The sequence below is a fragment of the Salvelinus sp. IW2-2015 genome, linkage group LG33 (genome assembly GCF_002910315.2).
Source record: "Salvelinus sp. IW2-2015 linkage group LG33, ASM291031v2, whole genome shotgun sequence".
NCBI classification, from domain to species: Eukaryota; Metazoa; Chordata; class Actinopteri; order Salmoniformes; family Salmonidae; genus Salvelinus; species Salvelinus sp. IW2-2015.
In genome coordinates, this window is record NC_036872.1 from 2,306,709 (window position 1) to 2,328,159 (window position 21,451).

At 44.5% G+C, this 21,451-nt stretch overlaps 2 protein-coding genes across 3 annotated transcripts in view; one reads left to right on the plus strand and one right to left on the minus strand.

The window, feature by feature from the left end:
* Window positions 1-21,451, plus strand: part of LOC111957531 (glutamate receptor ionotropic, delta-2) — a 705,651-nt gene that overhangs the window by 595,332 nt on the left and 88,868 nt on the right. The window lies entirely within an intron of this gene.
* On the minus strand, window positions 11,272-14,257 carry LOC111957533 (cyclic AMP-dependent transcription factor ATF-4). Its single transcript, XM_023978387.2, is given in 2 exon segments — window positions 11,272-12,766; window positions 13,396-14,257. Coding segments are annotated over 2 exon segments (1,395 nt in total). The 5' UTR covers window positions 13,784-14,257; the 3' UTR covers window positions 11,272-11,759.

Genomic DNA, 21,451 nt, shown 5'->3' on the forward strand with positions numbered 1-21,451 from the left:
TCCTTTCTTCCTTCTTGCTTAATTAATGTCTCCCTTGATCGCTCAAGGCTGCAGGGCTCAGTTCCAACAACCTTCGAGAGATCCTTCCTTTCCTCCGTATGAATTCGATAAGGCTTTGGAACTTAGGAGACACGGGGTGGCACATATTCTATTTAATGAAATCACTTAACTGAATGGGTATGATTAGACTAAGTGACGGGACAGGTCCCTACCAACTCTGTTAGAATTTAGGTTTTCCTTCAAAAGGCCCATTCATTGAAAATGACAACTGGCTGGCCTTCTGAAACACCAGAAGGAGGCCATGGAGTTGTTTTGATTATTGTAAGCAGGCCTTTCAGCATGAGGGAAGGGGAGGTAACACTCAAATACTCTACAGACAATTAACACCACTGATGTGACCAGTTTTCTGCTTTTCTGCACAATGTCAAGTCCGTGTGTCCCGTGTGTTCCCCGTGTGTGTGTGGAAGGTATGTTTAATAGAGGGCTGAGATGGTTTGAGAAAGGCAAATCCATGGTGCTCCTTCATCTGGTTACAGAACAACGTTGTGGTCTAGAAACATTTCTTTATTCATCTCTCCTCTTCCAACCCGCTGTCTGTTCTCCTATTTGTATTTTGATGGGAAACGGGAAGGAAGAATATTATTCAATATTGTTGCAACAATTTAACAGTGAGTAACCCAAATCTTCTTCCACTGGATACGCCCCCACCACAGTGGGCTTCATCACCAGGTCCTGTATTTAATTACAGAACATGATTTTCCCACCAGAGAGAATATGGAGTAAGAGAGAAAGCGAGATGGTAGAGAGTGAGCGAGATGGAACGAAGCGAGAGAGAGCAAAACGAACGGGAAAGGGGGATACCTAGTCCCAGGTTTGTAGAACTGAATGATGAACTGAAATGTGTCTTCCGGCATTTAACCGCAACCGCCTCTGAATCAGAGAGGTGGATGCGCTCCTTAAGTCCACGTCCCATGTCTTCGGGGCCCGGGGAGAGAGGAGAGAGCCGAGAGATGGAGAGAGAGCGAGGGGGGAAGCGAGAGAGAGAGAGAGAGATGGAGAGAGAGCGAGAGTGGCGAGAGAGCGAGGGGGGAGCCGAGAGAGAGAGCGAGAGTGGAGAGAGAGCGAGGGGGGGAAGCGAGAGAGAGAGGAGAAGATGGAGAGAGAGCGAGGGGGGAAGCACCGGAGACGAGAGAGCGAGAGATGGAGAGAGAGTCGAGGGGGGAAAGCGAGAGAGAGAGCGAAGATGAGAGAGAGGCGAGGGGGGAAGCGAGAGAGAGAGCGAGAGAGTGGAGAGAGAGCGCAGGGGGGATAGGCGTGGAGAGAGAGCAGCGAGAGATGGAGAGAGAGCGAGGGGGGAAGCGAGAGAGAGAGCCGAGGAGATGGAGAGAGAGCGCGGGGGGTTAAGCGAGAGAGAGAGCGATTGAGAGAGAGCGAGGGGGAAGCGAGAGAGAGAGGCGGAGATGGGAGAGAGCGAGGGGGGAAGCGGAGAGAGAGATGCTGGATGAGACTGGAGAGAGAGCGAGGGGGGAACGGAGAGGAGAGAGCGAGAGATGGAGAGAGAGCAGGGGAAGCGAGCAGAGAAGAGCGAAGATGGAGCGAGAGCGAGGGGGGAAGCGCAGATGAGAGAGCGATGGAGAGAGCAGCGAGGGGGGAAGCGAGAGGAGAGCGGAAGAGATGGAGAAAGAGAGCGAGGGGGAAGCGAGAGAGAGAGCGAGAGATGGACGAGAGCGAGGGGGGGAGCCGAGAGAGAGGAAGCCAATAGCCATTACATGCCTTGCTGCAACAGCTGGGAATTCTTCTGACATTGAACTGACCTCCCCCTTGTACAAACTACCAGGCAGGAACTTGATCCTCTCTCTCCACTGGGGGGGGTTTGAATCCTCTTCTCATCATTCATGGGTTTTTCAGCTGTTGGTTTAGGATAGAGAGATGACATCTACTGACACTCATGGAGGCTAGTGAACTGGGAAACATCTTCAACACACGAACACGCATGCAAAAACGCTTACAACTCACACACACGCGCTGCTCCAGATCAGAGGCAGTTCACAAGGGACAAAGCAGTTTTCTATTCAGTCAGTGTCAATCGTCTGAAACATCTCCCCTCCACCCAACCTGCCTGATCTCACGCAGACTACCAAACAATGCCAAAGAGGAACACTACACACAGTGTATGTCCTACTCACTTGTTACGTGTCAGTGTGTGTGTGGTTTTTTCAGAACAGGGAGAGAGGCCCAGACCAGACAAAGCTTTGGCTGACAAACAAGAGGAAGGACAGACCAGTACATTATAACACCACGCTCTCCATCACACACACTTGTGCAGCAACATCTCTCTACTCCTCTCTCACACACCTTCCCTTCCGGTCTTTAATCAAACCATGTCTTGTTCCAGCTCTGAGGTTTACCCCTGACTGATATTCTAAAACCGGAAAAGTCACTTCTAGTTTCTACGGACCGTGCTGCTGACCCCCCCCCCCTCTCTCGTTTCTTTCTTCTCCTGCCCTCGGTCCCTTTCACCAGCTCTCAGTTCCTCTCTCTCCCCTCCATATCTCTCCTTTTCTCCTCCATGGATCTTCGGCATATAATGTGTAGGGTGAACACTGTCCAGAACCTGTCATCACAACAGTTAGGCTTTCACCATTGTTGCAAGCAACCAGTAACACCCACGGTGACCTACAACGACACAATTTAAGGTCCAATCAAACAAGAACATATTACCGGGCCAAGTTTAAGGGCCATTCAAAAAGGACTACGTTGCATTTCTCTAATTTAATTATAAGGATTTTATAACCTCAATTGATTGTCAGAAATATATCATCGACATGAATAATCACAAGTCACCTGAGGACATCATGGTTTTTATTAGGTCCCCCATTAGCTGTTGCAAAAGCAGCAGCTTACTCTTCCTGGGGTCCAATGAAACAGAACATCAATAGACAAAGAACAGCTCAAGGACTAGTACATCCATTAAGAATAGGAACATGTAGCCTACCTATCAATACATACACAAACTATTCTAAGGTCAAATAGGGGAGAGGTGTTGTTTGGCCATGGGTGTGCTTAATGTTGTTTTTTTAAACCAGGTTTGCTGTTTATTTGAGCAATAGGTGGGAGGAAGGGAGTTCATGCAATAAGGGCTCTATATAAAACTGTACGCGTTTTGATTTTGTTTCTGGATTTGGGGACTGTGAAAAGACCCCTGGTGGCATAAGTGGTGTGTGTCAGAGCTGTGTGTAAGTTTACTATCAAACAATTTGGATTTTCAACACATTAATGTTTCTTAAACAGAAGTGATGCAGTCAGTCTCTCAACTCTTAGCCCAAGAGAGACTGGCAAGTATTATAATCAGCCCTCTGATTACAATAAAGAGCAAGACGTGCCGCTCTGTTCTGGGCCAGCTGGCTTACCTAGGTCTTTCCTAGCAAGCCACTCGAACCATATGCTGGACAATAAATCAAGATAAAACTAGAAACCTGCAGGATTCCTTTACCACCATTGAATATACGTTTGACAATGCCAGTTATAATCTCAGGTAATTACATCTAAATGTACATGTACTCTGGCCATGTACTCCTATAATCTCACCCAACAGTCAGAAGAGGACTGGCCCCCTGCACGCAGCCTGGAAGCTATCGAGGTTTTCTTCTAGCCACCGTGCTTCTACATCCTTGTTGTTTGGGGTTTTAGGCTGGGTTTCTGTATAGCAACATTGTGGCACTCTGCTGATGCAAAAATGACTTCCAAAATACCATTTTATTGATTATGTCATCATGATATCACAACAATCACCTGAGGAGATATGTCATCATTATGTTATCAAACAGTTTGATTTCATCAAGGCCTAGATGTATTCTTCTACTTGCTGCTCTGTTGTCTAGAACAACCCAGCGATTACATCATCCTCTTATGCAGCTGCTAGCTCCCCGTGAGCCTGGAAATGACTGAAACAGGAAATGACTTGGAAAATGCCCTCAGTAAAGGGAACTTGGGCTGCCTGAGCAGCACTGGTCTGTTCATTTGGGATAGTTCTTAGAATATTGTGGACAACCATTAAATACTAGGTGTCTGGCTAGAGTGTAAACTCTCTTCCAGACTCACATTAAGCATCTCTAATCCGAAGTTAAATCTAGAATCGGCTTTCTATATGGCAACAAAGCCTACTTCACACATGCTGCCAAACATACCGTCGTAAAAACTGACTATCTGCCGACCCTGACTTCAGCGATGTATTTACAAAATTTCCTTCAATACTCTACTCAGTAAAATTGGAATGCAGTCTATCACAGTGCCATCTGTTTTGTCACAAAGCCCCATATACCACCCACCATTGCGACCTGTATGCTCTCGATGGCTGGTCCTCGCTACATATTCGTCGCCAAACTCACTGGCTCCAGGTCATCTACAAGTCTCTGCTAGTTATGCTCCGCCTTATTCTCAGCTCACTGGTCACCAATAGCAGCACCCACACATAGCACGCGCTCCAGCAGGTATATTTCACTGGTCATCCTCAAAGCCAACACCGTCCTTTGACCGCCTTTCCTTCCAGTTCTCTGCTGCCAATGACTGGCAACGAATTGCAAAAACTGTTTTTAAACAAATAAATAATCACTGAAGTTGGAGACTTAATCTCCCTCACTTCAAGCATCGCTGTCGAGCAGCTTTCCGATCGCTACAGCTGCCCACAGCCCATCTGTAAATAGCCCATCCAACCAACTCACCTACCTCATCCCATATTTTATTATTTATTTTGTTTGCTGCTCTTTTGCACACCAGTATTTCTACTTGCACACTCTATCACTCCAGTGTTAATTTCCAATTGTAATTACTTCACCATTATGGCCTATTATTCCTTACCCTTTGCACACACTGTTACAGATTTTCTATGTGTTATTGACTGTACATTTGTTTATCCCATGTGTAACTCAGTTGTTTTTGGTCGGCACTGCTTTGCTTTATCTTGGCCAGGTCGCAGTTGTAATGAGAACTTGTTCTCACTGGCCTACCTGGTTAACATAAAAAATACAAAATTGTGCTGAGCGATTAGTTACTTTTTGAGGTCGGTTTGGTAAAAAAAAAAAATAATTGACAAGATGGAATTCTAATTACTGAAGCAACGTTGGTGAATTCGTGGTTTAAAAACTGAAGATGCTCAGCAATTTTCAGTGAATACACTCAGCACTAATAGGGAACATAGCAAAACGTTTCAAAAATGTTATGCACTGGAAAATAAATGTACGTTTCTTATTGGACAAGTCAAATAAGTCCCTTCCCTGTTTGAGTGTTTTCTTCCGCTTTGGACTGCCTAAAATGAACAACCCTGATTTCAGAGTGTGTGAGAAAGTATTGGACATTAAGCACTGTAGACTTCATGGCAACAGCCAGAGACCTGGGATATTCACTGCATTCACTACCTGCATGCAACTATGTTCGTGTGTCTCTTGTTGATTGGTGGTTTAGTACAGTAAGCTACTGTAGTTCATTAAAATATTCTAATTGTTTCTCACATGGAAGGATGAAACAAACATAATGTACACAGAGAGAAGAAGAGAATATACTGTTCAGAGAGAAGAGGGAGAGGTAAATGGAGGGAGGGAGAGCGATAAAATGACTGTACAACTAGAGAGAAGGGAAGGCGGTGTAAAGAGATGGAGGCATCGAGGGAAGGAATGAGGGCATATGAGCACATTTCTTATGTTGACGGCCGGGGTTCCATAACACGTTGCAACACCTATACTGTAGAATTAGAGAAGAGGGAAGATTAGATGGAGAGGCGCTCAAGAAATACAGTAACTCAGAAAGGTCTGATTTAACACACATTCACTCTACACGTCTCTTCTTCCTCTCCTGGGATTCTCTGCCTTAACCCTATTACAGGGGCTGAGTTACTGGCTTACTGGTGCTCTTCCATGCCGTCCCTAGGAGGGGTGCGTCACTTGAGTGGGTTGAGTCACTGACGTGGATCTTCCTGTCTGGGTTGGCGCCCCCTTGGGTTGTGCCGTGACGGAGATCTTTGTGGGCTATACTCGGCCTTGTCTCAGGATGGTAAGTTGGTGGTTTGAAGATATCCTCTAGTGTGTGGGGGGCTGTGCTTTGGTGCAAACTGGGGTGGGGTTATATCCTGCCTGTTTGGCCCTGTCTGGGGTATCATCGGATGGGGCCACAGTGTCTCTGACCCCTCGTCTCAGCCTCCAGTATTTATGCTGGCCAGTAGTTTATGTGTCGGGGGCTAGCGTCAGTCTGTTATATTCTGGAGTACTTCTCCTGTCTTATCCGGTGTCCTGTGTGAATTTAACTATGCTCTCTCTAATCTCTCTCTCTCTCCTCTCGGAGGACCTAAGCCCTAGGACCATGCCTCAGGACTACTGGCATGATGACTCCTTGCTGTCCCCAGTCCACCTGGCCGTGCTGCTGCTTCCAGTTTCAACTGTTCTGCCAGCGGCTATGGTACCCTGACCTGTTCACCGGACGTGCTGTTTTCAACTCTCTAGAGACAGCAGGAGAGGTAGAGATACTCTCATGATCGCTATTAAAAGCCAACTGACATTTACTCCTGAGGTGCTGACTTGTTGCACCCTCGACAACTACTGTGATATTATTATTTGACCATGCTGGTCATTTGAACATCTTGGCCATGTTCTGTTATAATCCCACCCAGCACAGCCAGAAGAGGACTGGCCCACCTCATAGCATTGGTTCCTCTCTAGGTTTCTTCCTAGGTTTTGGCCTTTCTAGGGATTTTTTCCTAGCCACCGTGCTTGAACACCTGCATTGCTTGCTGTTTTTGGGGTTTTGGCTGGGTTCTGTATAGCACTGAGATATCAGCTGATGTAAGAGGGCTATATAAATAAATGTGATACTGCACTAAACACATCCCTCCATTCACCAATACTTCTCCACATAGCTCTGTACACGCAGGCTCTAACTACACGTTACATACTGTAGTTACAGGCCCTTTCACAGCAGACCTAAATGAATCCGTTGGTTTACACTAACTCACTAAAAACAACAATTGAAAATATATTCATGAGAGCATAACATGCTGCTTAGTGGTTAGCTGGTAATGTTGCATGTACAATTGTTAAACACTGGCAGATTTGAAACATAACATGCAGCTTAGTGGTTAGCTGTATGTTCATTACATGTAACATGGATGAAACAAACTAGCTAAGATGTAAAGTCAGACAGAAATAGCAGCTTAGTCTTATTGATTGACATGTAGACAATGAAACATAACGTTAGTGTATTGCATGTAATCTTAGCACATTGGGGCCTGCAAGACGGTGCATTTAACCATCTACGAGATCAATAGGGATCAAAGACCTATGTACATTGGACTCAGCAGGAGGGCAGTACGACACACAGATGGGACCTAGCCCCACAAGAGTTATGGGAAGACATGGTTGGCTGGAGCTGTGTGTGGGGTGTGTGTGGTGTGTGTGTGTCCTGCCCTCGCTCTAAAAGACCCGTTTTGTGTACGAGCACCAGGCACCAACTCTTCACCACAGAGGGGAGCAGCGGCTTGAGCGAAATAACACAGAATAAAGGTGGTAAATAAAGTGTGGTTGTGGAGTGAGTATACTGTAGTGAAGGGAGGGATTTAGAGCACTACATCGTTTTCTGAGATGTACTAAGGAAAGATCTCTCTCTCAGTTGTATATCTCTCTGGTTCAGCGTTGGTCTGTGCTGCTAGGTCAGGTATATACAGGGTAGATCTCCCAGTGTCTCATGTACCAGCTATCCAAACCTCTCCTTAAATGTTAGAGGTAGGCCCCTCCTCCCCAATTACTGCTGATTCATTAGAGGGTGCATGGTAGGCTAAACACACACAAAAGGGGAAGGAAAAACTGGTCCTCATCTTACACTTTCCCACAGTCACAAGTACATAATAAAAAGTATGAAAATGTTAGGCTGTCAGTTCACAGGGCCAGCCTAAGGCTTAAGATGACAGAGGGAAGATTTCAATTCAGGGTTAGGAGCTGGTTTACCAAGGTTGTGTTCATTAGGGCACAACAAACATTTTTAAACTGAAAAACTAAATGATCGTTTCTTATTGGACAAGTCCATGTTGATCCCTCCTGTTTCAATCCGTTTTTCTTCCATTTGGTGCCTAGTGACACAGACCCAATCAAAACCTGACAAGACCAGAACTTAGTGTTGTCTTCAGATTTCACCCACCTTCCAACTGCCACCTGATGTTGCATGTCCCCATACAGGATGGGACAATCAGACACTAGTAATACTGAACACACTGAGCGGAAGCAGTAGGTGGAGCTTAAACAAGTGCACATTTCAATTAGCTTTGTTTTTGTTCAATGTGTTTAGTTGTGCTATTGTAGCATGTGTACAGTTGAACTGTAAGTATCTATTTGTCATGTCTATACAGACTAACATACTACATGATATGGTATCTTGTCACAGGTTGCCTAGAGGTCAGAGCGTTGGTTACGAGTGTTAGGAACAGAAACACAAAAGGTTGCTTGTTCAAATCCCCGAGCCAGCAAGGCCTTCTGCCCTTGAACAATAACCCCAAACAAACAACAACCGCCCCTTGGGAGCCGTGATGTGGACGTGGATTAAGGCATCCCGCCACACCTCTGATTCAGAGGGGTTGGGTGAAATGAGGAAGACATTACTGTTGAATGCATTCAGTTGTACAACTGACTAACGTTAGGCATCAGACATCTTTTCTTTATATCCAAGAGGAACCTCTTACAGAGCATCTTCACCACTTCACCCTACGAAGCGACTNCACGTTACGGGACAGAAAAGAGAGTGAACAGGAAGTGCTGAGCGCGGAGTGTTCGCCCGAGTGGAGCAGAGGAACAGTGAGCTGGCAGAGAAGGCTGAACGGCATCAAGCAGAGAGTTCCAGTACCCTCAGAGATCTGATGGAGGAGGTCGCCTCCCGAAGAAACAGGAAGAAAGACCCTGTTTAGTGGTGCTTAGTCAGCGGAATTATGGATGAGAGGGGCACGAAGGGGAATGCATAGAATGAGATCCAGTCCCTTAGTTGGCGGAGGGGCTACGTCTTGGTTATCCACCCTTCTACCAAAGTGTACTTTTGCATACTTGCGGTCTGTGATGGGAAGTGTGTCATTTGCTATACTTTAGGAGAAAGGGTGGAGAATGGAGAAGGCAGTCGGGTTCCATTGGGCTCCCGGCTACCTTGCCAGGTTGGCTGCGATTATTATCACGGGGAGCCGATGTGTGGACCTGATTTGTCGTCAGGGACAGCTGTCACCCAAGCTTTTTGCCACACCACGCACACACACACACACACACACCAGAGACAGAGACAAATGTTTCCCCTCAGTCTGTCTGGTTTCAGATAAAACAAATGGGGGAGATAGACAGAGATTCTTTCCTGTGAGGCGTTTTCACAGCTGTGCTTCTCTCTATACTCCCCACTCAGTCTCTTTCTCACTCACACACCTCCTTTTTCTGTCTCACTTCTGCTCTTTGGGTTTAGTTCCTTCAGCCAATGGCAAGAAATGTGTCGAATGTTAGCCGGTTCAAACCTGTTTTCTAAGACTTTCTGAAATAGCTCAACTCGAACCAAGGTTTTTTTTTTCAGAAGATTAGTCTTAAATGTTTAATTAAGGATAATATATTTTTTATACAAATGTTTTCGTAAAACAGCTAATGACACAGTATAAGCGAAGCTTTTAAAGCAGGTGTACTGGCTAACCCTAAAGCACAATGACAAACACTGATATTATATAGATTTATAGACCAGGGATCATCAACTAGACTCAGCCGCGGACAATGTTTTTCTTGAGCGGCTGGTCGGGGCGCCGGAACAAATTATTCATCAATTGTACTCTGAAAATTGACATAAGAAGCCCAAACAGATTTTGTATTTGACAGAAACAATTATTATAACCTTGCTTACAAGATCACGTCTCTATTTGTGGTGGAAATACTTGGGAATGGATTTCCTAAATAACATTTTGAGGTGAATTCCTAGTGATTTTATTACTTTATGCCCCAATTTTTTTATGCTAAAATGTATTCTGAAAACAAATGTGAGAGCCACCAGTTGACAACCCCTGCTATATATCCTTATGGTTTAATAAAGGATACATAGCTTGTTTAATAATTATCTAAATAACATTTAAAAACAAACATTAAGAGCTAATCACTCTAAAGCTCAAACATGTAGTAGTGTACTTGCCAACCCCTGCATTAGCTATTGCACAATGAAAGTAGTATAGCTGTACTAGTTATAGCATGGTGTTTGCACTACCATACCAGACATTTCTGTTTGCGCAATCTTACATGTAAATCAGGTATATCACGGTTGATCGGCTGGTCCGTTTAGATGTTTGGAATGTATAGAGAGTCGCTAAGGATGCCGATATCCCGGCTCATGTTGCTTTGTAACATCATGACTCTATTTCATTTAGTAATTAAAAGGCAAAACTGAGCTCAATCAGCATCTCCACTTCTACATAGATGCTTAAGACCCGATATTCACAAAGCTCAGGTTGGAGCTTGAGTGTGACAGACCCAGGGTCTCTATTCATAAACTTTCAAAGTAGGGAGGCTTGATCATATAGACCGGTTTATATTTCAGATCAAGATTACATGGACACGAACCTGATCCAGATCAGCACTCTACTCAGATGCTTCATGAATATTCTCCCAGACTCACCTGCCATTCCAGTTGCCAGGCTTAAAATACAGAGTACTGTTGCTTAGTCAGATCAAATGATCACGCTTTATGGTATCAGTCGTATGTGTACACTACTAGTGCTTTACTAAACTTGCATCTCAACTGCACATTTGTCATGGCATTTAGATTTGCCACTATAGCTAACATGTACTTCTTTATCCAGATAAAAGATCACACTTCAAACAGATCAGTTGAGATTCAATAAGGAGCTTTAATAGTAAACAATAGCAAAGCATTTATACAAGCCAAAACAAACATGTAGCTAAAAGCTACACTAGAGTTGCCAACTAGGTCTAGGACAGTCTAGTAGATGGATGGTTTTCTTACTATCCAGCGTTAAATAAAACCCTGATGAAGCCAGAGTAGAGTTCAGGTGAAGATATATACATACCAAACATAACATTGTGACAGAGGGAATTCAGTGTAACAATTAAAAATCTGCCACAGGGCGGGCCCCTTTCTGGACTAAAGCTGCATGGAGGAAGTCAAAGAGTTTTGGGGTAACAGAAGAGGGGGAAGGTAAGGGTGAGTGGGGTAAGAGTAACAGTAGGGTGACAGTTTGGGGGGTTGTAACTGGTCTTTGAAACTGGAGTATTTTGGGGGAAGGTTATGGGTTGGATCTTGGTAAGTGTGGCCATACTAATTTGTGTTCGTCGTAATTCAATGTTCCTACTACGCAGTAACCATGGCTAGTCAAGCCATACCATACAACACTTGTGTGTGTTTAATAATGTGTATGTATACCAGTGTAACACTGTGATAGGGTTCATACAGAACAGACCAGCATGACTGATGCTCCGCCTGACTAAAATCAGTCCCACATCTTCTCCCCCTGATAATAATCTCATCAACTTTTCTATTATCTTTCTAGCCATTACCCGACTGCCTTCTCCATTCTCCACCCTTCTCCTAAAGTATGCAAATGCACACTTCCCATCATAGACCGCAAGTATGCAAAAGTACACTTGGTCACTTTGGTAGAAGGGTGGATAACCAAGACGTAGCCCCTCCTCCACAAGGTACTGGATCTCATTCTATGCATTCCCCTTTCTTGCCTTCCTTCTATCCATAATTTCCGCTGACTAKGCCACACTAACAGTGGTCTTCTTCCTGTTCTTCGCTGAGCGGACCTCCTCCATCAGATCTCTGAGGTACTGGATCTCTCTGCTGATGCCGTCAGCCTTCTCTGCCAGCTCACTGTTCCTCTGCTCCAGCTCGGAACACTCCGCGCTCAGCACTTCCTGTTCACTCTTCTTCTTCTGTCGGTAACGTGTCGCTGCAGTCTTGTTCTGCTCCATCTTCTTGAGCTTCTTCTCCACGACCTTGGGCGCCCCGGATACTGATTTGACCTTGCCGCTGAGGGTTGTGGGGGATGTAGTCTCAGGTTCAGGTTTGGAGTAGGGTTTGGTCCTGGAGGACCCGGCTATGGAGGGAGAAGGAGAGGGGGAGGAAGATGGGTGGTGAGGAGGGGAGCCGGATACAGAGTCGATGCCGGAGTCGCTGTCATCAGACTGGTCATCACAGCTACTGGAGGCTGAGAGGGTTGATGTGGGGAGGATGGTTGGCTCCTCTTTAGGYGAGAGGACCACCACAAAGTGGCCTGAGGGCAGGAGGGAGAGGACGATAGGGGCGGTGGTCTGGAGGCTGTCGCTAGGRTCAGAGATGATGGTAGGTYGAGTGTGGGTTGTCTTGACTTCCAAGYCATCAACGTCCACTTCGCTCCCCAGCTCGAGGGTATACCCCATGGAGAGGGGTGCTGGAGACTGTGGCTCAGACTTCACCACGACCTCTTGATCCTGAACCGTCACCACAGGACCTCTGACCTCATCCCTTACCTCTTCTTCAGGGAGCTCCAGGGAGGGGAGGTCAGCCAGAGGGATGCCCAGTGAGAGCACCTCGTGTGGGGCAGGGATTGTGGCGGTGAAGGGGTCCACCAGGTCTAGGTCCATGTGGGTCTCCAGGGAGGCCAGGAGCTCCRCAGGGGAACTGGGCGGGGCGTCGGAACAACAGGAGCCAATCAGAGAGTCCAGGTCGAAGTCACTCAGGTCTATCTTCTCAGCCATCCAGTCCATGCCCGAAAACGCATCATCTGGGGAAGAAGCGATAAGTAAATTCCATCTCAATATACAACATATTATACTCAATGCTTATGACATGACAATTTTAATAATTATTGTACAGTGATAACGAAGTATAAARCAGTCCTCTGAAAAGTCCTTTCCCAAACAAAAATCTGCCCTGAAAGACAATATTCCAGTCTAATCATGATTTGAYGGGACATTGGAGTTGCTGATACCGGAACCCTACTATAAAACCCTATTGTTTGCCAACATGTTTCCTGCCTGTACAACAGGAGGAAAAGCACCGCTGACACCAGTCTTGTTTTACAGMAATAGCCAGGAAATCTGGTGCAAACCAGTTTGTTGGGGTGATGGGCYGCTTGTCATCACATGTGGATGTGCAAACGGGTAATACCGGTAGTTACTAACGACCTCTATGGTTAATTACCATACACGTTGGTATTAGGCAACTGTTTATGACAAACCGAGCCCAGGGAGAGCGTAGGTGGGGGATAGGTTTAAGCCTAATAGATGTGATAACAGCACAGATGGAACCACGTATAGGGTTAGGCAGCAAACAAAGGAGGAGTTTGTATGTGTTTAGCAACACTTGAGCTGTGCGTTTTTGTTGTGGTTTTCTTTTCAGCTGTGTTCTCACCTCCGCAGACGTTTGTTCCCATGTGGGCATGGAGCAGCTCCTAGAGTCCAGCCACGGAGTCAACGGCATCAAGGTGGTCCTCTACCCCGGACCCGGCCTTGCTGCTCCCCAGGAACGAGGGACGAGGGGATGGAGGGAGGGAGTCGGAGGACGAGAGATGGGAGGGGGAAGGAGACAAACTAAACAAAGAGGAGGGAGAGAGGGAAGAGGCGGAAGAGTTGGAGAGAGAGAGGGAGCGGGAAGAAGAGAAGGAGGAGAGAGAGGGGGGTAGATCATCCTCTTCATCTTGGTCCAGACGGGGCCCCATGGGGTCAGCCGTCAGAAACCAGTTGTCCAGTAACAGGGCCCCAACGTCCTCCAAGACCAGTTGGGAAGTCAACAGGGACATGACTGCTTCTTCTGGTGGCTGTCAACAGTAACAGGGTACTATAACGGGATAACAGAGAGTCTTCGGACGTTGTCGTCGTTAGGGGGAACGGTGATATCGTGCTGTGGTAGACAACAGCAGAGCTGAGGGTGGTTGGTTTGAGAGAACTGGAAGCAGAAAGAGAGAGATGGAGGGATAGGGGTTACAAATTGCAGTATGACAAGTAGTTCCACAGAGGAGAGAACATTACTTTATTGGTCCATTTACTACATGAGCAACAGAAATGTATTTTGCATATCCCATTCTCTCCGGTAGACATACACATACTGTAGGAGAGAAGGTGTGATAGGGGTGAGATTGCATGTATGACAGGGCCTTAGTACCATCATAGCTAGGCTACATAAAAAGGAAAATAATCAATAAAAATGTATTTATAAAGCCTATTTCTTTTCTTAAATCAGCAGATGTCACAAAGTGCCTAAACAGAAACCCAGCCTAAAACCCCAAACCGCAAGCAATGCAGAAGAACGGTGGCTAGGAAAAACTCCCTAGAAAGGAAGGAACCTAGGAAGAAACCTAGAGGAACCAGGATCTGAGGGGTGGCCAGTCCTCCTGACTGTGCCGGGTGGAGATTATAAGAGTACATGGCCTTTAAGGTCAAATCGTTCTTCAAGATAATCTCTTCGCCACATGTCATTGTTTTGAGGGCTAGGTAATCATATCAATAAATGGTGTCAGTTAAATGGTGCAACTCATTGAATACCCTCATTGTACTGTGTTAGTAACACCCATCGAGGAAGTTCTATTACGCTGGCCTGGGTTGAACCGGGGAATAGTCCTTCACGTCGGGCGAAAGCGGGGAGGGAGGAGCGCCCTTGACAAATCAAACAATAATCTGCGCTGCTCTGTCATGTTGTCAACAAAGGCAGCATGGTGCGTGGTCCAGAAACATACATCGCTTCTCCATATAATAAATATTTAACTCGTTTTCACTTTGAAGACAGATACAGCATTTATCAAAAGCAACCACTTTTGCATGTGAAAACACAGAACCCTACACATCACTCCACATGCTTATTTATGTCACTTTTGATTTGAGCTGGCTTCGCAGTTGGACTGAGCAGGGCACCTGGCTCAACGAATGCACCGGTTCAAACTTCTCCCACCAGGGTAGGGACAAATAAACAAATGCCCCAGTGTTAGGAGGAAGTATTTTAAGAGGAAGTATGCATCTGGGAAATACACATGAAAACAGTCTGCTAGAGATATCTTGTAAAACCTGTGGTATCTGAAGTTATGTCCTAGTGACCTAGTCAACAGTAACAGTCGGTCGTTTCCTGGTAAAACTGAGGCCAATTGTTAAACTAAGTGCTAAAGAAACAAGGTCGAGTCAATAACAACTTTGACTTAATATCTCCTAAAAACGCATTCATGTATTTCACAATAAATAGTACGAGAGATTCTGGTCTAATACTTCAGTGGAAATTCCGCCAGTGTTGGTAAACTCCCCGCCCTCCGCCACGGGATAACGTTGCCTAATTTGGTCATGATGTGACCGGTAACGCGCCTCCTCGCTGACTCACTATGGAAACGGAGAGGGGAGGTGAGGATACCGCCATTTTCACAACAACCTGTCATGAAAGAGTAGAAAGCGAGAGGACAAGTACGCCATTTTGAAAGTGCCACGTTGCCATGTCTGGCATAGTAACTTCATTAATTTATGAGCCTGGGTTTAATAACATTAGTTAAAAATCATAACAATATGTTGTTATCAATATGAGAAGGGGGTAGTTGATTAGTTATGACGTAGATATCGGTTTAAATGACCCACTGTAGTGGCACGGGATCCACATGGTTGTATTGTCACTTTGTTGAAGGCACGTAAACGCCGACATGAATAACGTTAGCATATGCCATCTAACGTTATTGATTTTTCAGGCAGACAGTTGATACGAGTTTATATTTCACAGCTGGGTAGGTGCCAAAGACAGCCCAAATCTAGCTGACAGTCTACATATCGAATATCTGAAGTAAAGTTAGCTAACAGTATAAGCTATTGTATTGTAGAGTTAGCTAGCTAGAACGCTAACAACAACTTCCCAAGCCTGCCTGCCAGCCACACATGCCCGACAGCTGACATGTGACTGACTTTACATTTGTGTAAGAAGATAAGTACGTTATGATAATTTTTACTTACGGCCATCGCCTTAATTGCGTAAGATAAGAGCAGTGGATTTCGATTTTTTTTTGACAAATCCGTTGCAACTGGCCGGGTTGTTTGCACGCTGCTGGATAAGCGCTGCACGTATAAACTGCGCATTTTGATTATGGGCGAGGGTTAGACACTCGCAGACGCTCCCTGGAATATTGCTTGGTAAGATTCAGCTCGCGGTCGAGCGCGAAGTTCGGAAAGGAGCTGTCTGCCTAAATAATGACTTAAATGTTTTAAGATTAAGAGATTAAATGGTCTAAAGAGAAAGAAAAATAAGATCTCGGATCGAGCTTAGTAGTCACATAGTGGATTATTGAGTTAGTTCGCAGAGTCACCACCACCGTGACTTATCTGTCCGTCAAACAGCGCTTTGTGGTGGTAATCCTGCCGATCCCGTTCCTATGCCTCTGATTGTTTAGATCGTGGATTCAGCTCGTTGGAAATACAATAGGGTTCCAGGGCCAATAGTGTAACCGACGAAATGTAGGTCAAAATTAACATGGTATACATTGAATTAAGAGCTGGAGAGGAATGGATGTCTACATTCTGAGAATGGCTTTTAGACGCTAAATGCTCAGTATTTCTCTCAAATCTTAAAGTAAGCCAGGGTGGTAGTGTTTTGATTTACGTTGAAACTGTTGCCCACTAAAAGAAGGGACGGCAGTGTGGGTTGGTTAGAGGGAGACTACTTCACAGTTAGATTAAAAGTCATTGGACCTTAGATACAGAAACATCTTATGAATGAGATGTGATAATTTAGGAACTCCAGTGCTGAGGGAAAATGATCTTATATAAAATAAAGTTGTTCAATTTTTGGGTTACAGCCTCTAGAAAGCTCACAACGCGAGTGAGGCTGCATTTATATAACTTAGTAACATTGGAGGTAGACAAAGGACACGTTGAGGAGCGTGTTGCGTAGCTCGCGAAGGGCGATGAACCTTAAATGTGACTCTCTTTGCAATATGGAACGATTTCTGTCAGCGCAAGGATTCGAGTTGTGTCTTATTGAATAACCTTATTAATGAAAACGATGGACTAATCAACGACGTGCGCTAACTAAAGTCAAAAGATTAAAACATGGAAGATTAGTTCTTTTTTAGAATAAGAAAACTTCTAATTTTCAAGGATTTTATTCAATCACGCAGATATGGATAGTTTAGTATACTTTGTAGAAACAAACGTCTGAGAATTCTACAATCTGAATAACCATGTCCGGAAATTCACGTCACACGCTCGGTGGTTTGTGAGAGCCAATAATAATTAGATGAGAGATCAACATTTGAGTTCTCTATTGTCTAATGTACATCCAATAGAGGATTCGGTCACTCCTAGTGGACATTTTTCAAAGACCCATATGTTAGTGCATTTTAACCTTTTGACACATGGCACCTACTGCTCAATGCTGTGTTGCCCTTTTGTGAGAAACAGACAAATGTTACTGTTCCATAATTGGACACAGCTGAGTTGAGTGCAGTCGGGTCAGCGTCTATGTGCATGTGGCTAGTTTATAAAAATAAAAATCATGTCAATTGGATGAGAACATTTTTGTCAAAAACGAATGTTATACGCTCTACGAAGATATACTATCAGGGTATACAAAACATTAAGAAAACTGTTTCTTTCCATGATCACATTAAGAAAATTTATCTCTGACCAGGGTGATCCAGGGTTGAAAGCTAGTTGATTCCCTTAGTGATGTCATTGTTAAATTCACTTCAGTGTAGATTGAAGGGGGGGAGACAGATTAAAGAAGGGAGTTTTTAAGCCTGTGAGGACAATGAGATTATGTTGGTTTGTATGATAGACCATTCAGAAGGGGATGGGCGGAAGGACAGGCACATGGTTGTGTAGTCAGAACTGCAGACACTGCTGTGGTTTTTCACCTCGACCGCAGGTTTCCGTGTGTATCAAGAATGGTCCACCCCCAAAGGGACGTCCAGTCAACTTTGGATACAAACTGTGGGAAGCATCTGTGTCAACATGGGCCAGCATCCCTGCTGGACTCTTTTCACCACCTTGTAGAGGTCCATGCCCCAACGAATTGAGCGTGTTCGGCTGGGCGGTGAAACAATATAGGGAAGGTGTTCCTAAGTGTTTGGAAACGATGACAAGTATAGAAAGTTTTTTAGAAAGATATTTGAAAAAATAGAGTTTATTGAGCAAAAATATTGTGTCTTTAAGTTTGTTTGATAGAGATGTAAAATATAAATGAACTTCAATAGGTTATTTGTGTTTATTACATATTTTGAGGTTGAGTCGAATCAATGTGGATTGGGGCATTTGTTAGAAAGTTACTGTTAAAAGATTCTACGGATCTGGAAAGAGCAGCTGTTCAAGGTCCTGACAAGTCAGGGTGAACAAGTTTAGAAACAAGAACAACCTTTCATGCTTTCTTATGTGGCAGAGACAATCTCAAGTGGCTATTCATTAGAAGTAGAATAAAACCATCTATAGGACAGAATGAGTATAAAAGAAAAGAATAGGACAGAATAATGGGTAGAACAGAGCAAGACTAAAATAATCAAACTTTTTTTATTTTCCTCATATTTTGTACGACTTTCTATTTTTATTGCTAGAATTATTTTTTGACAAAGTTGAACGTTTACTGGATGTTGAGAGCTGCCAAGGTAAGAATTTTCAATGTTTACTAAGGTAATTTACACCCTATATTATTGTCACTTCAAATAAACATTGATTTGCTCCCATCCTCGTTCTCCATCTTCTCCACCTACCGCAGGATCTGAGATTTCATTTTCTGCTAACACCTTCCATCCGCAGCCCTTCATCTTCAGGCTGCTGGGAGCCCTTTGCGTAATCTTTCCCCAAACTTTTACTGCAGTCCTATCTCTTCAGGCTTTGGACCATCCGTCTGTGCTTCCGTGTAAGTGGACTATCCAGGTGCCCAGAGCCGAAAGCCTTTTGGCAGGTCATCGGCCCCATGAATGGTCTTATGTGGGCATCATATGGCATGGGAGTACCACTCATGTCCACTTTGGGCCACCCTGGTAAGGTTTATTTGTATCATCTTTAGGGGGGTATCTATATGTCAGATACATTCTTAACATGGTTGTTGTCATATCTTATAAAACAACAATTAAATAATAATATGTCTGCCCATCAAATATATCAGTCAATAAAAGTACAGTACAGCAGACACAACTAAGAAGTAATTGCGTGCGAAGTCTTCAGATGACATAAATGCTAAAACAGTGAGAGAGTTGTTCACCGTACGCCCGTCTTACCTGCGTAAACCGAAAACCCTCTTCTAAAGAAGGAGTGATTGGACCTCCTCGTCTGGTCGAGACGACAGCGGTGCGTATACCCTAACTGGCGCAATTACTATGTACAGTCGGAAAACCAGGTATTACAGTATTGGTAATAATTAGTTGTGTGAAGATTTAAATACTGTATTCTTCATATAGCTTCTTCTAATGTCCTTACATGCTGTACATTGCCATTGTAGTTACCTGTTTACTTCAACAGCTCACCACATATGGTATTATATGACTGGATTCTTGACAGAGGCTCCACTGTAAGTAGGATTCTACTGTGTAAATGCTTCCCTGTTTAATACATATGATGATTGCATATTGGATTACTGTTAGTGGTTATATATAGGGATGGGTTGTTAGTTGGGATCTCTCAAGACATTTAGCAGTTAAACATTGCTCTTTTTCTCTTCTGTCTCCCGTGCCGTTTCCTGCCGTAACCCAAAATCCATTTTCAGGATAGTAGTGGAAGATTGGGACTCCTTCTGGCGTGTCCAACGAACGCGCCTCTTGGTGACCAATAGACGATACGGGACCCACCACAAGCGGGTCTGTATTGGTCTCGTTGTCGTTTCAAAACTGAAAAAGAAAATAGTTATTCAGAAGTCAATTTCAGAGAGTGCGATTTCTCTAACTTCACTCAGTCCGGAATTTTACATACGATAGCACTGCGGTGTGAGCCAGGGTGTCAATGAGGGGAGGACAAACGTAGTGGACACATTTGACTTCAGGGGATGAGTTTAGTGTGTTCTACTTTTACTATCATGGACTATCATGAGAGAAAATGTGTGGAAGAGAAGGTTGGTGGTCAGACTGTGGCCAAGAGACCTTCTTGATATTTCAGTCATCCACTGTGATTTCAGGATTACTTTCACAGCAACGTTCTGTTGGGCCATAGGTAGGTCCGCTTCTGAACTGTTGCTGGGAGGGTTCTCAAGTCAATGTGACTCATTTCCCACATAAGGTCTCTCACAGAGAAAGATGATGAAGTAGGAAAGACGCCTGAGTGGTGGTATATCGTCCGGTATGCTCCCCAGGGGCCAAGGAGGTTAAAGGTCAGGTATAGTCATTGTCTATAAGTTAAAACTGCAGTTCCATAATGATAAGGGTGAGAATTTGTGACATTGTTGTTACGGGAAACTCATGCTAAGGACAGATGGATTCGAATTCCATCTTACTCTTAGCCTCAAACCACTGGGCCAAGTGGTGTTGCCTGGGGAGAGGGGGGGACCACGCGAGCTCGCCATCTCCTGCGTGGGGCTCACGCTGGGCTGCGTTAGGACTCTGATCAAATATAGTATGTTCCGGGTTAGTTGGCCGCCCAGAGGTGGAGAAAACAGATTTCTTCCCATGTGGGGTGGTATGAATATCTTGCCTACACAACTCGAAAAGTAGCTAAGGTGGAAGGTGTAAAACAAACACTCTTATAGTATACATACTTCTTTTAGCAAAATCGGAGTGACTGTGCATGTCTTCATTATTTATCGCGTTTGACTTAGATAAGGAGATACCTTGCTTACAGAGATGAGGAGAGCACGCTGGACTGTAATAACTTGTTTATGTGATTCTTATCTGCTGGGGATTAGTAGTCAGTATTTTGGGGTGTATACGGAAATTTTCTTTTATGTTTGATATGTACCACTCTGCATTGCGTTTAAAAAATGCCAGGATGGCTATAACTAATTTTGGACTTTTCATCTAGGAGAAATCGCTGAACCTTTCTAGTCTGAGGAAGGGCAATACATTATTTTCCCTATAGGAAGATTTGTATAATAATAACCATTCTCATTGGCACGTAGGACTGGTGGAAATGTGACACACACCACATGGTGCTTGACAACAGATATTATCTGCTTTCTATGTACTCGCTGAACACGGGGCACTATTTTGTCCTATTTTGCAGGGAGTGGGAGAAGAAGAGACCCTGAATGTTTGCCCGGTCTCTTCGTTCTTGGACAAAGTGAGTCAAGACGACGCATTTAGGCGTTTGTTCGGTGCTAACTTGGTATTCCAATGCAATCATTAGTAACATTACTGGCATACCTTCTCACCTTCCTCGACTCGAACGTAGTCACAACACAAATGTGGGCGTGTGTTCATTACCACAACCTAAGGGCCATCTTTGATGGTTTTGTGTGCCATTTGTCATGTATGACATGTATGTGCTCTGTTGGTATTTACTAACTTCATTTGTCAAATTGTTTTATG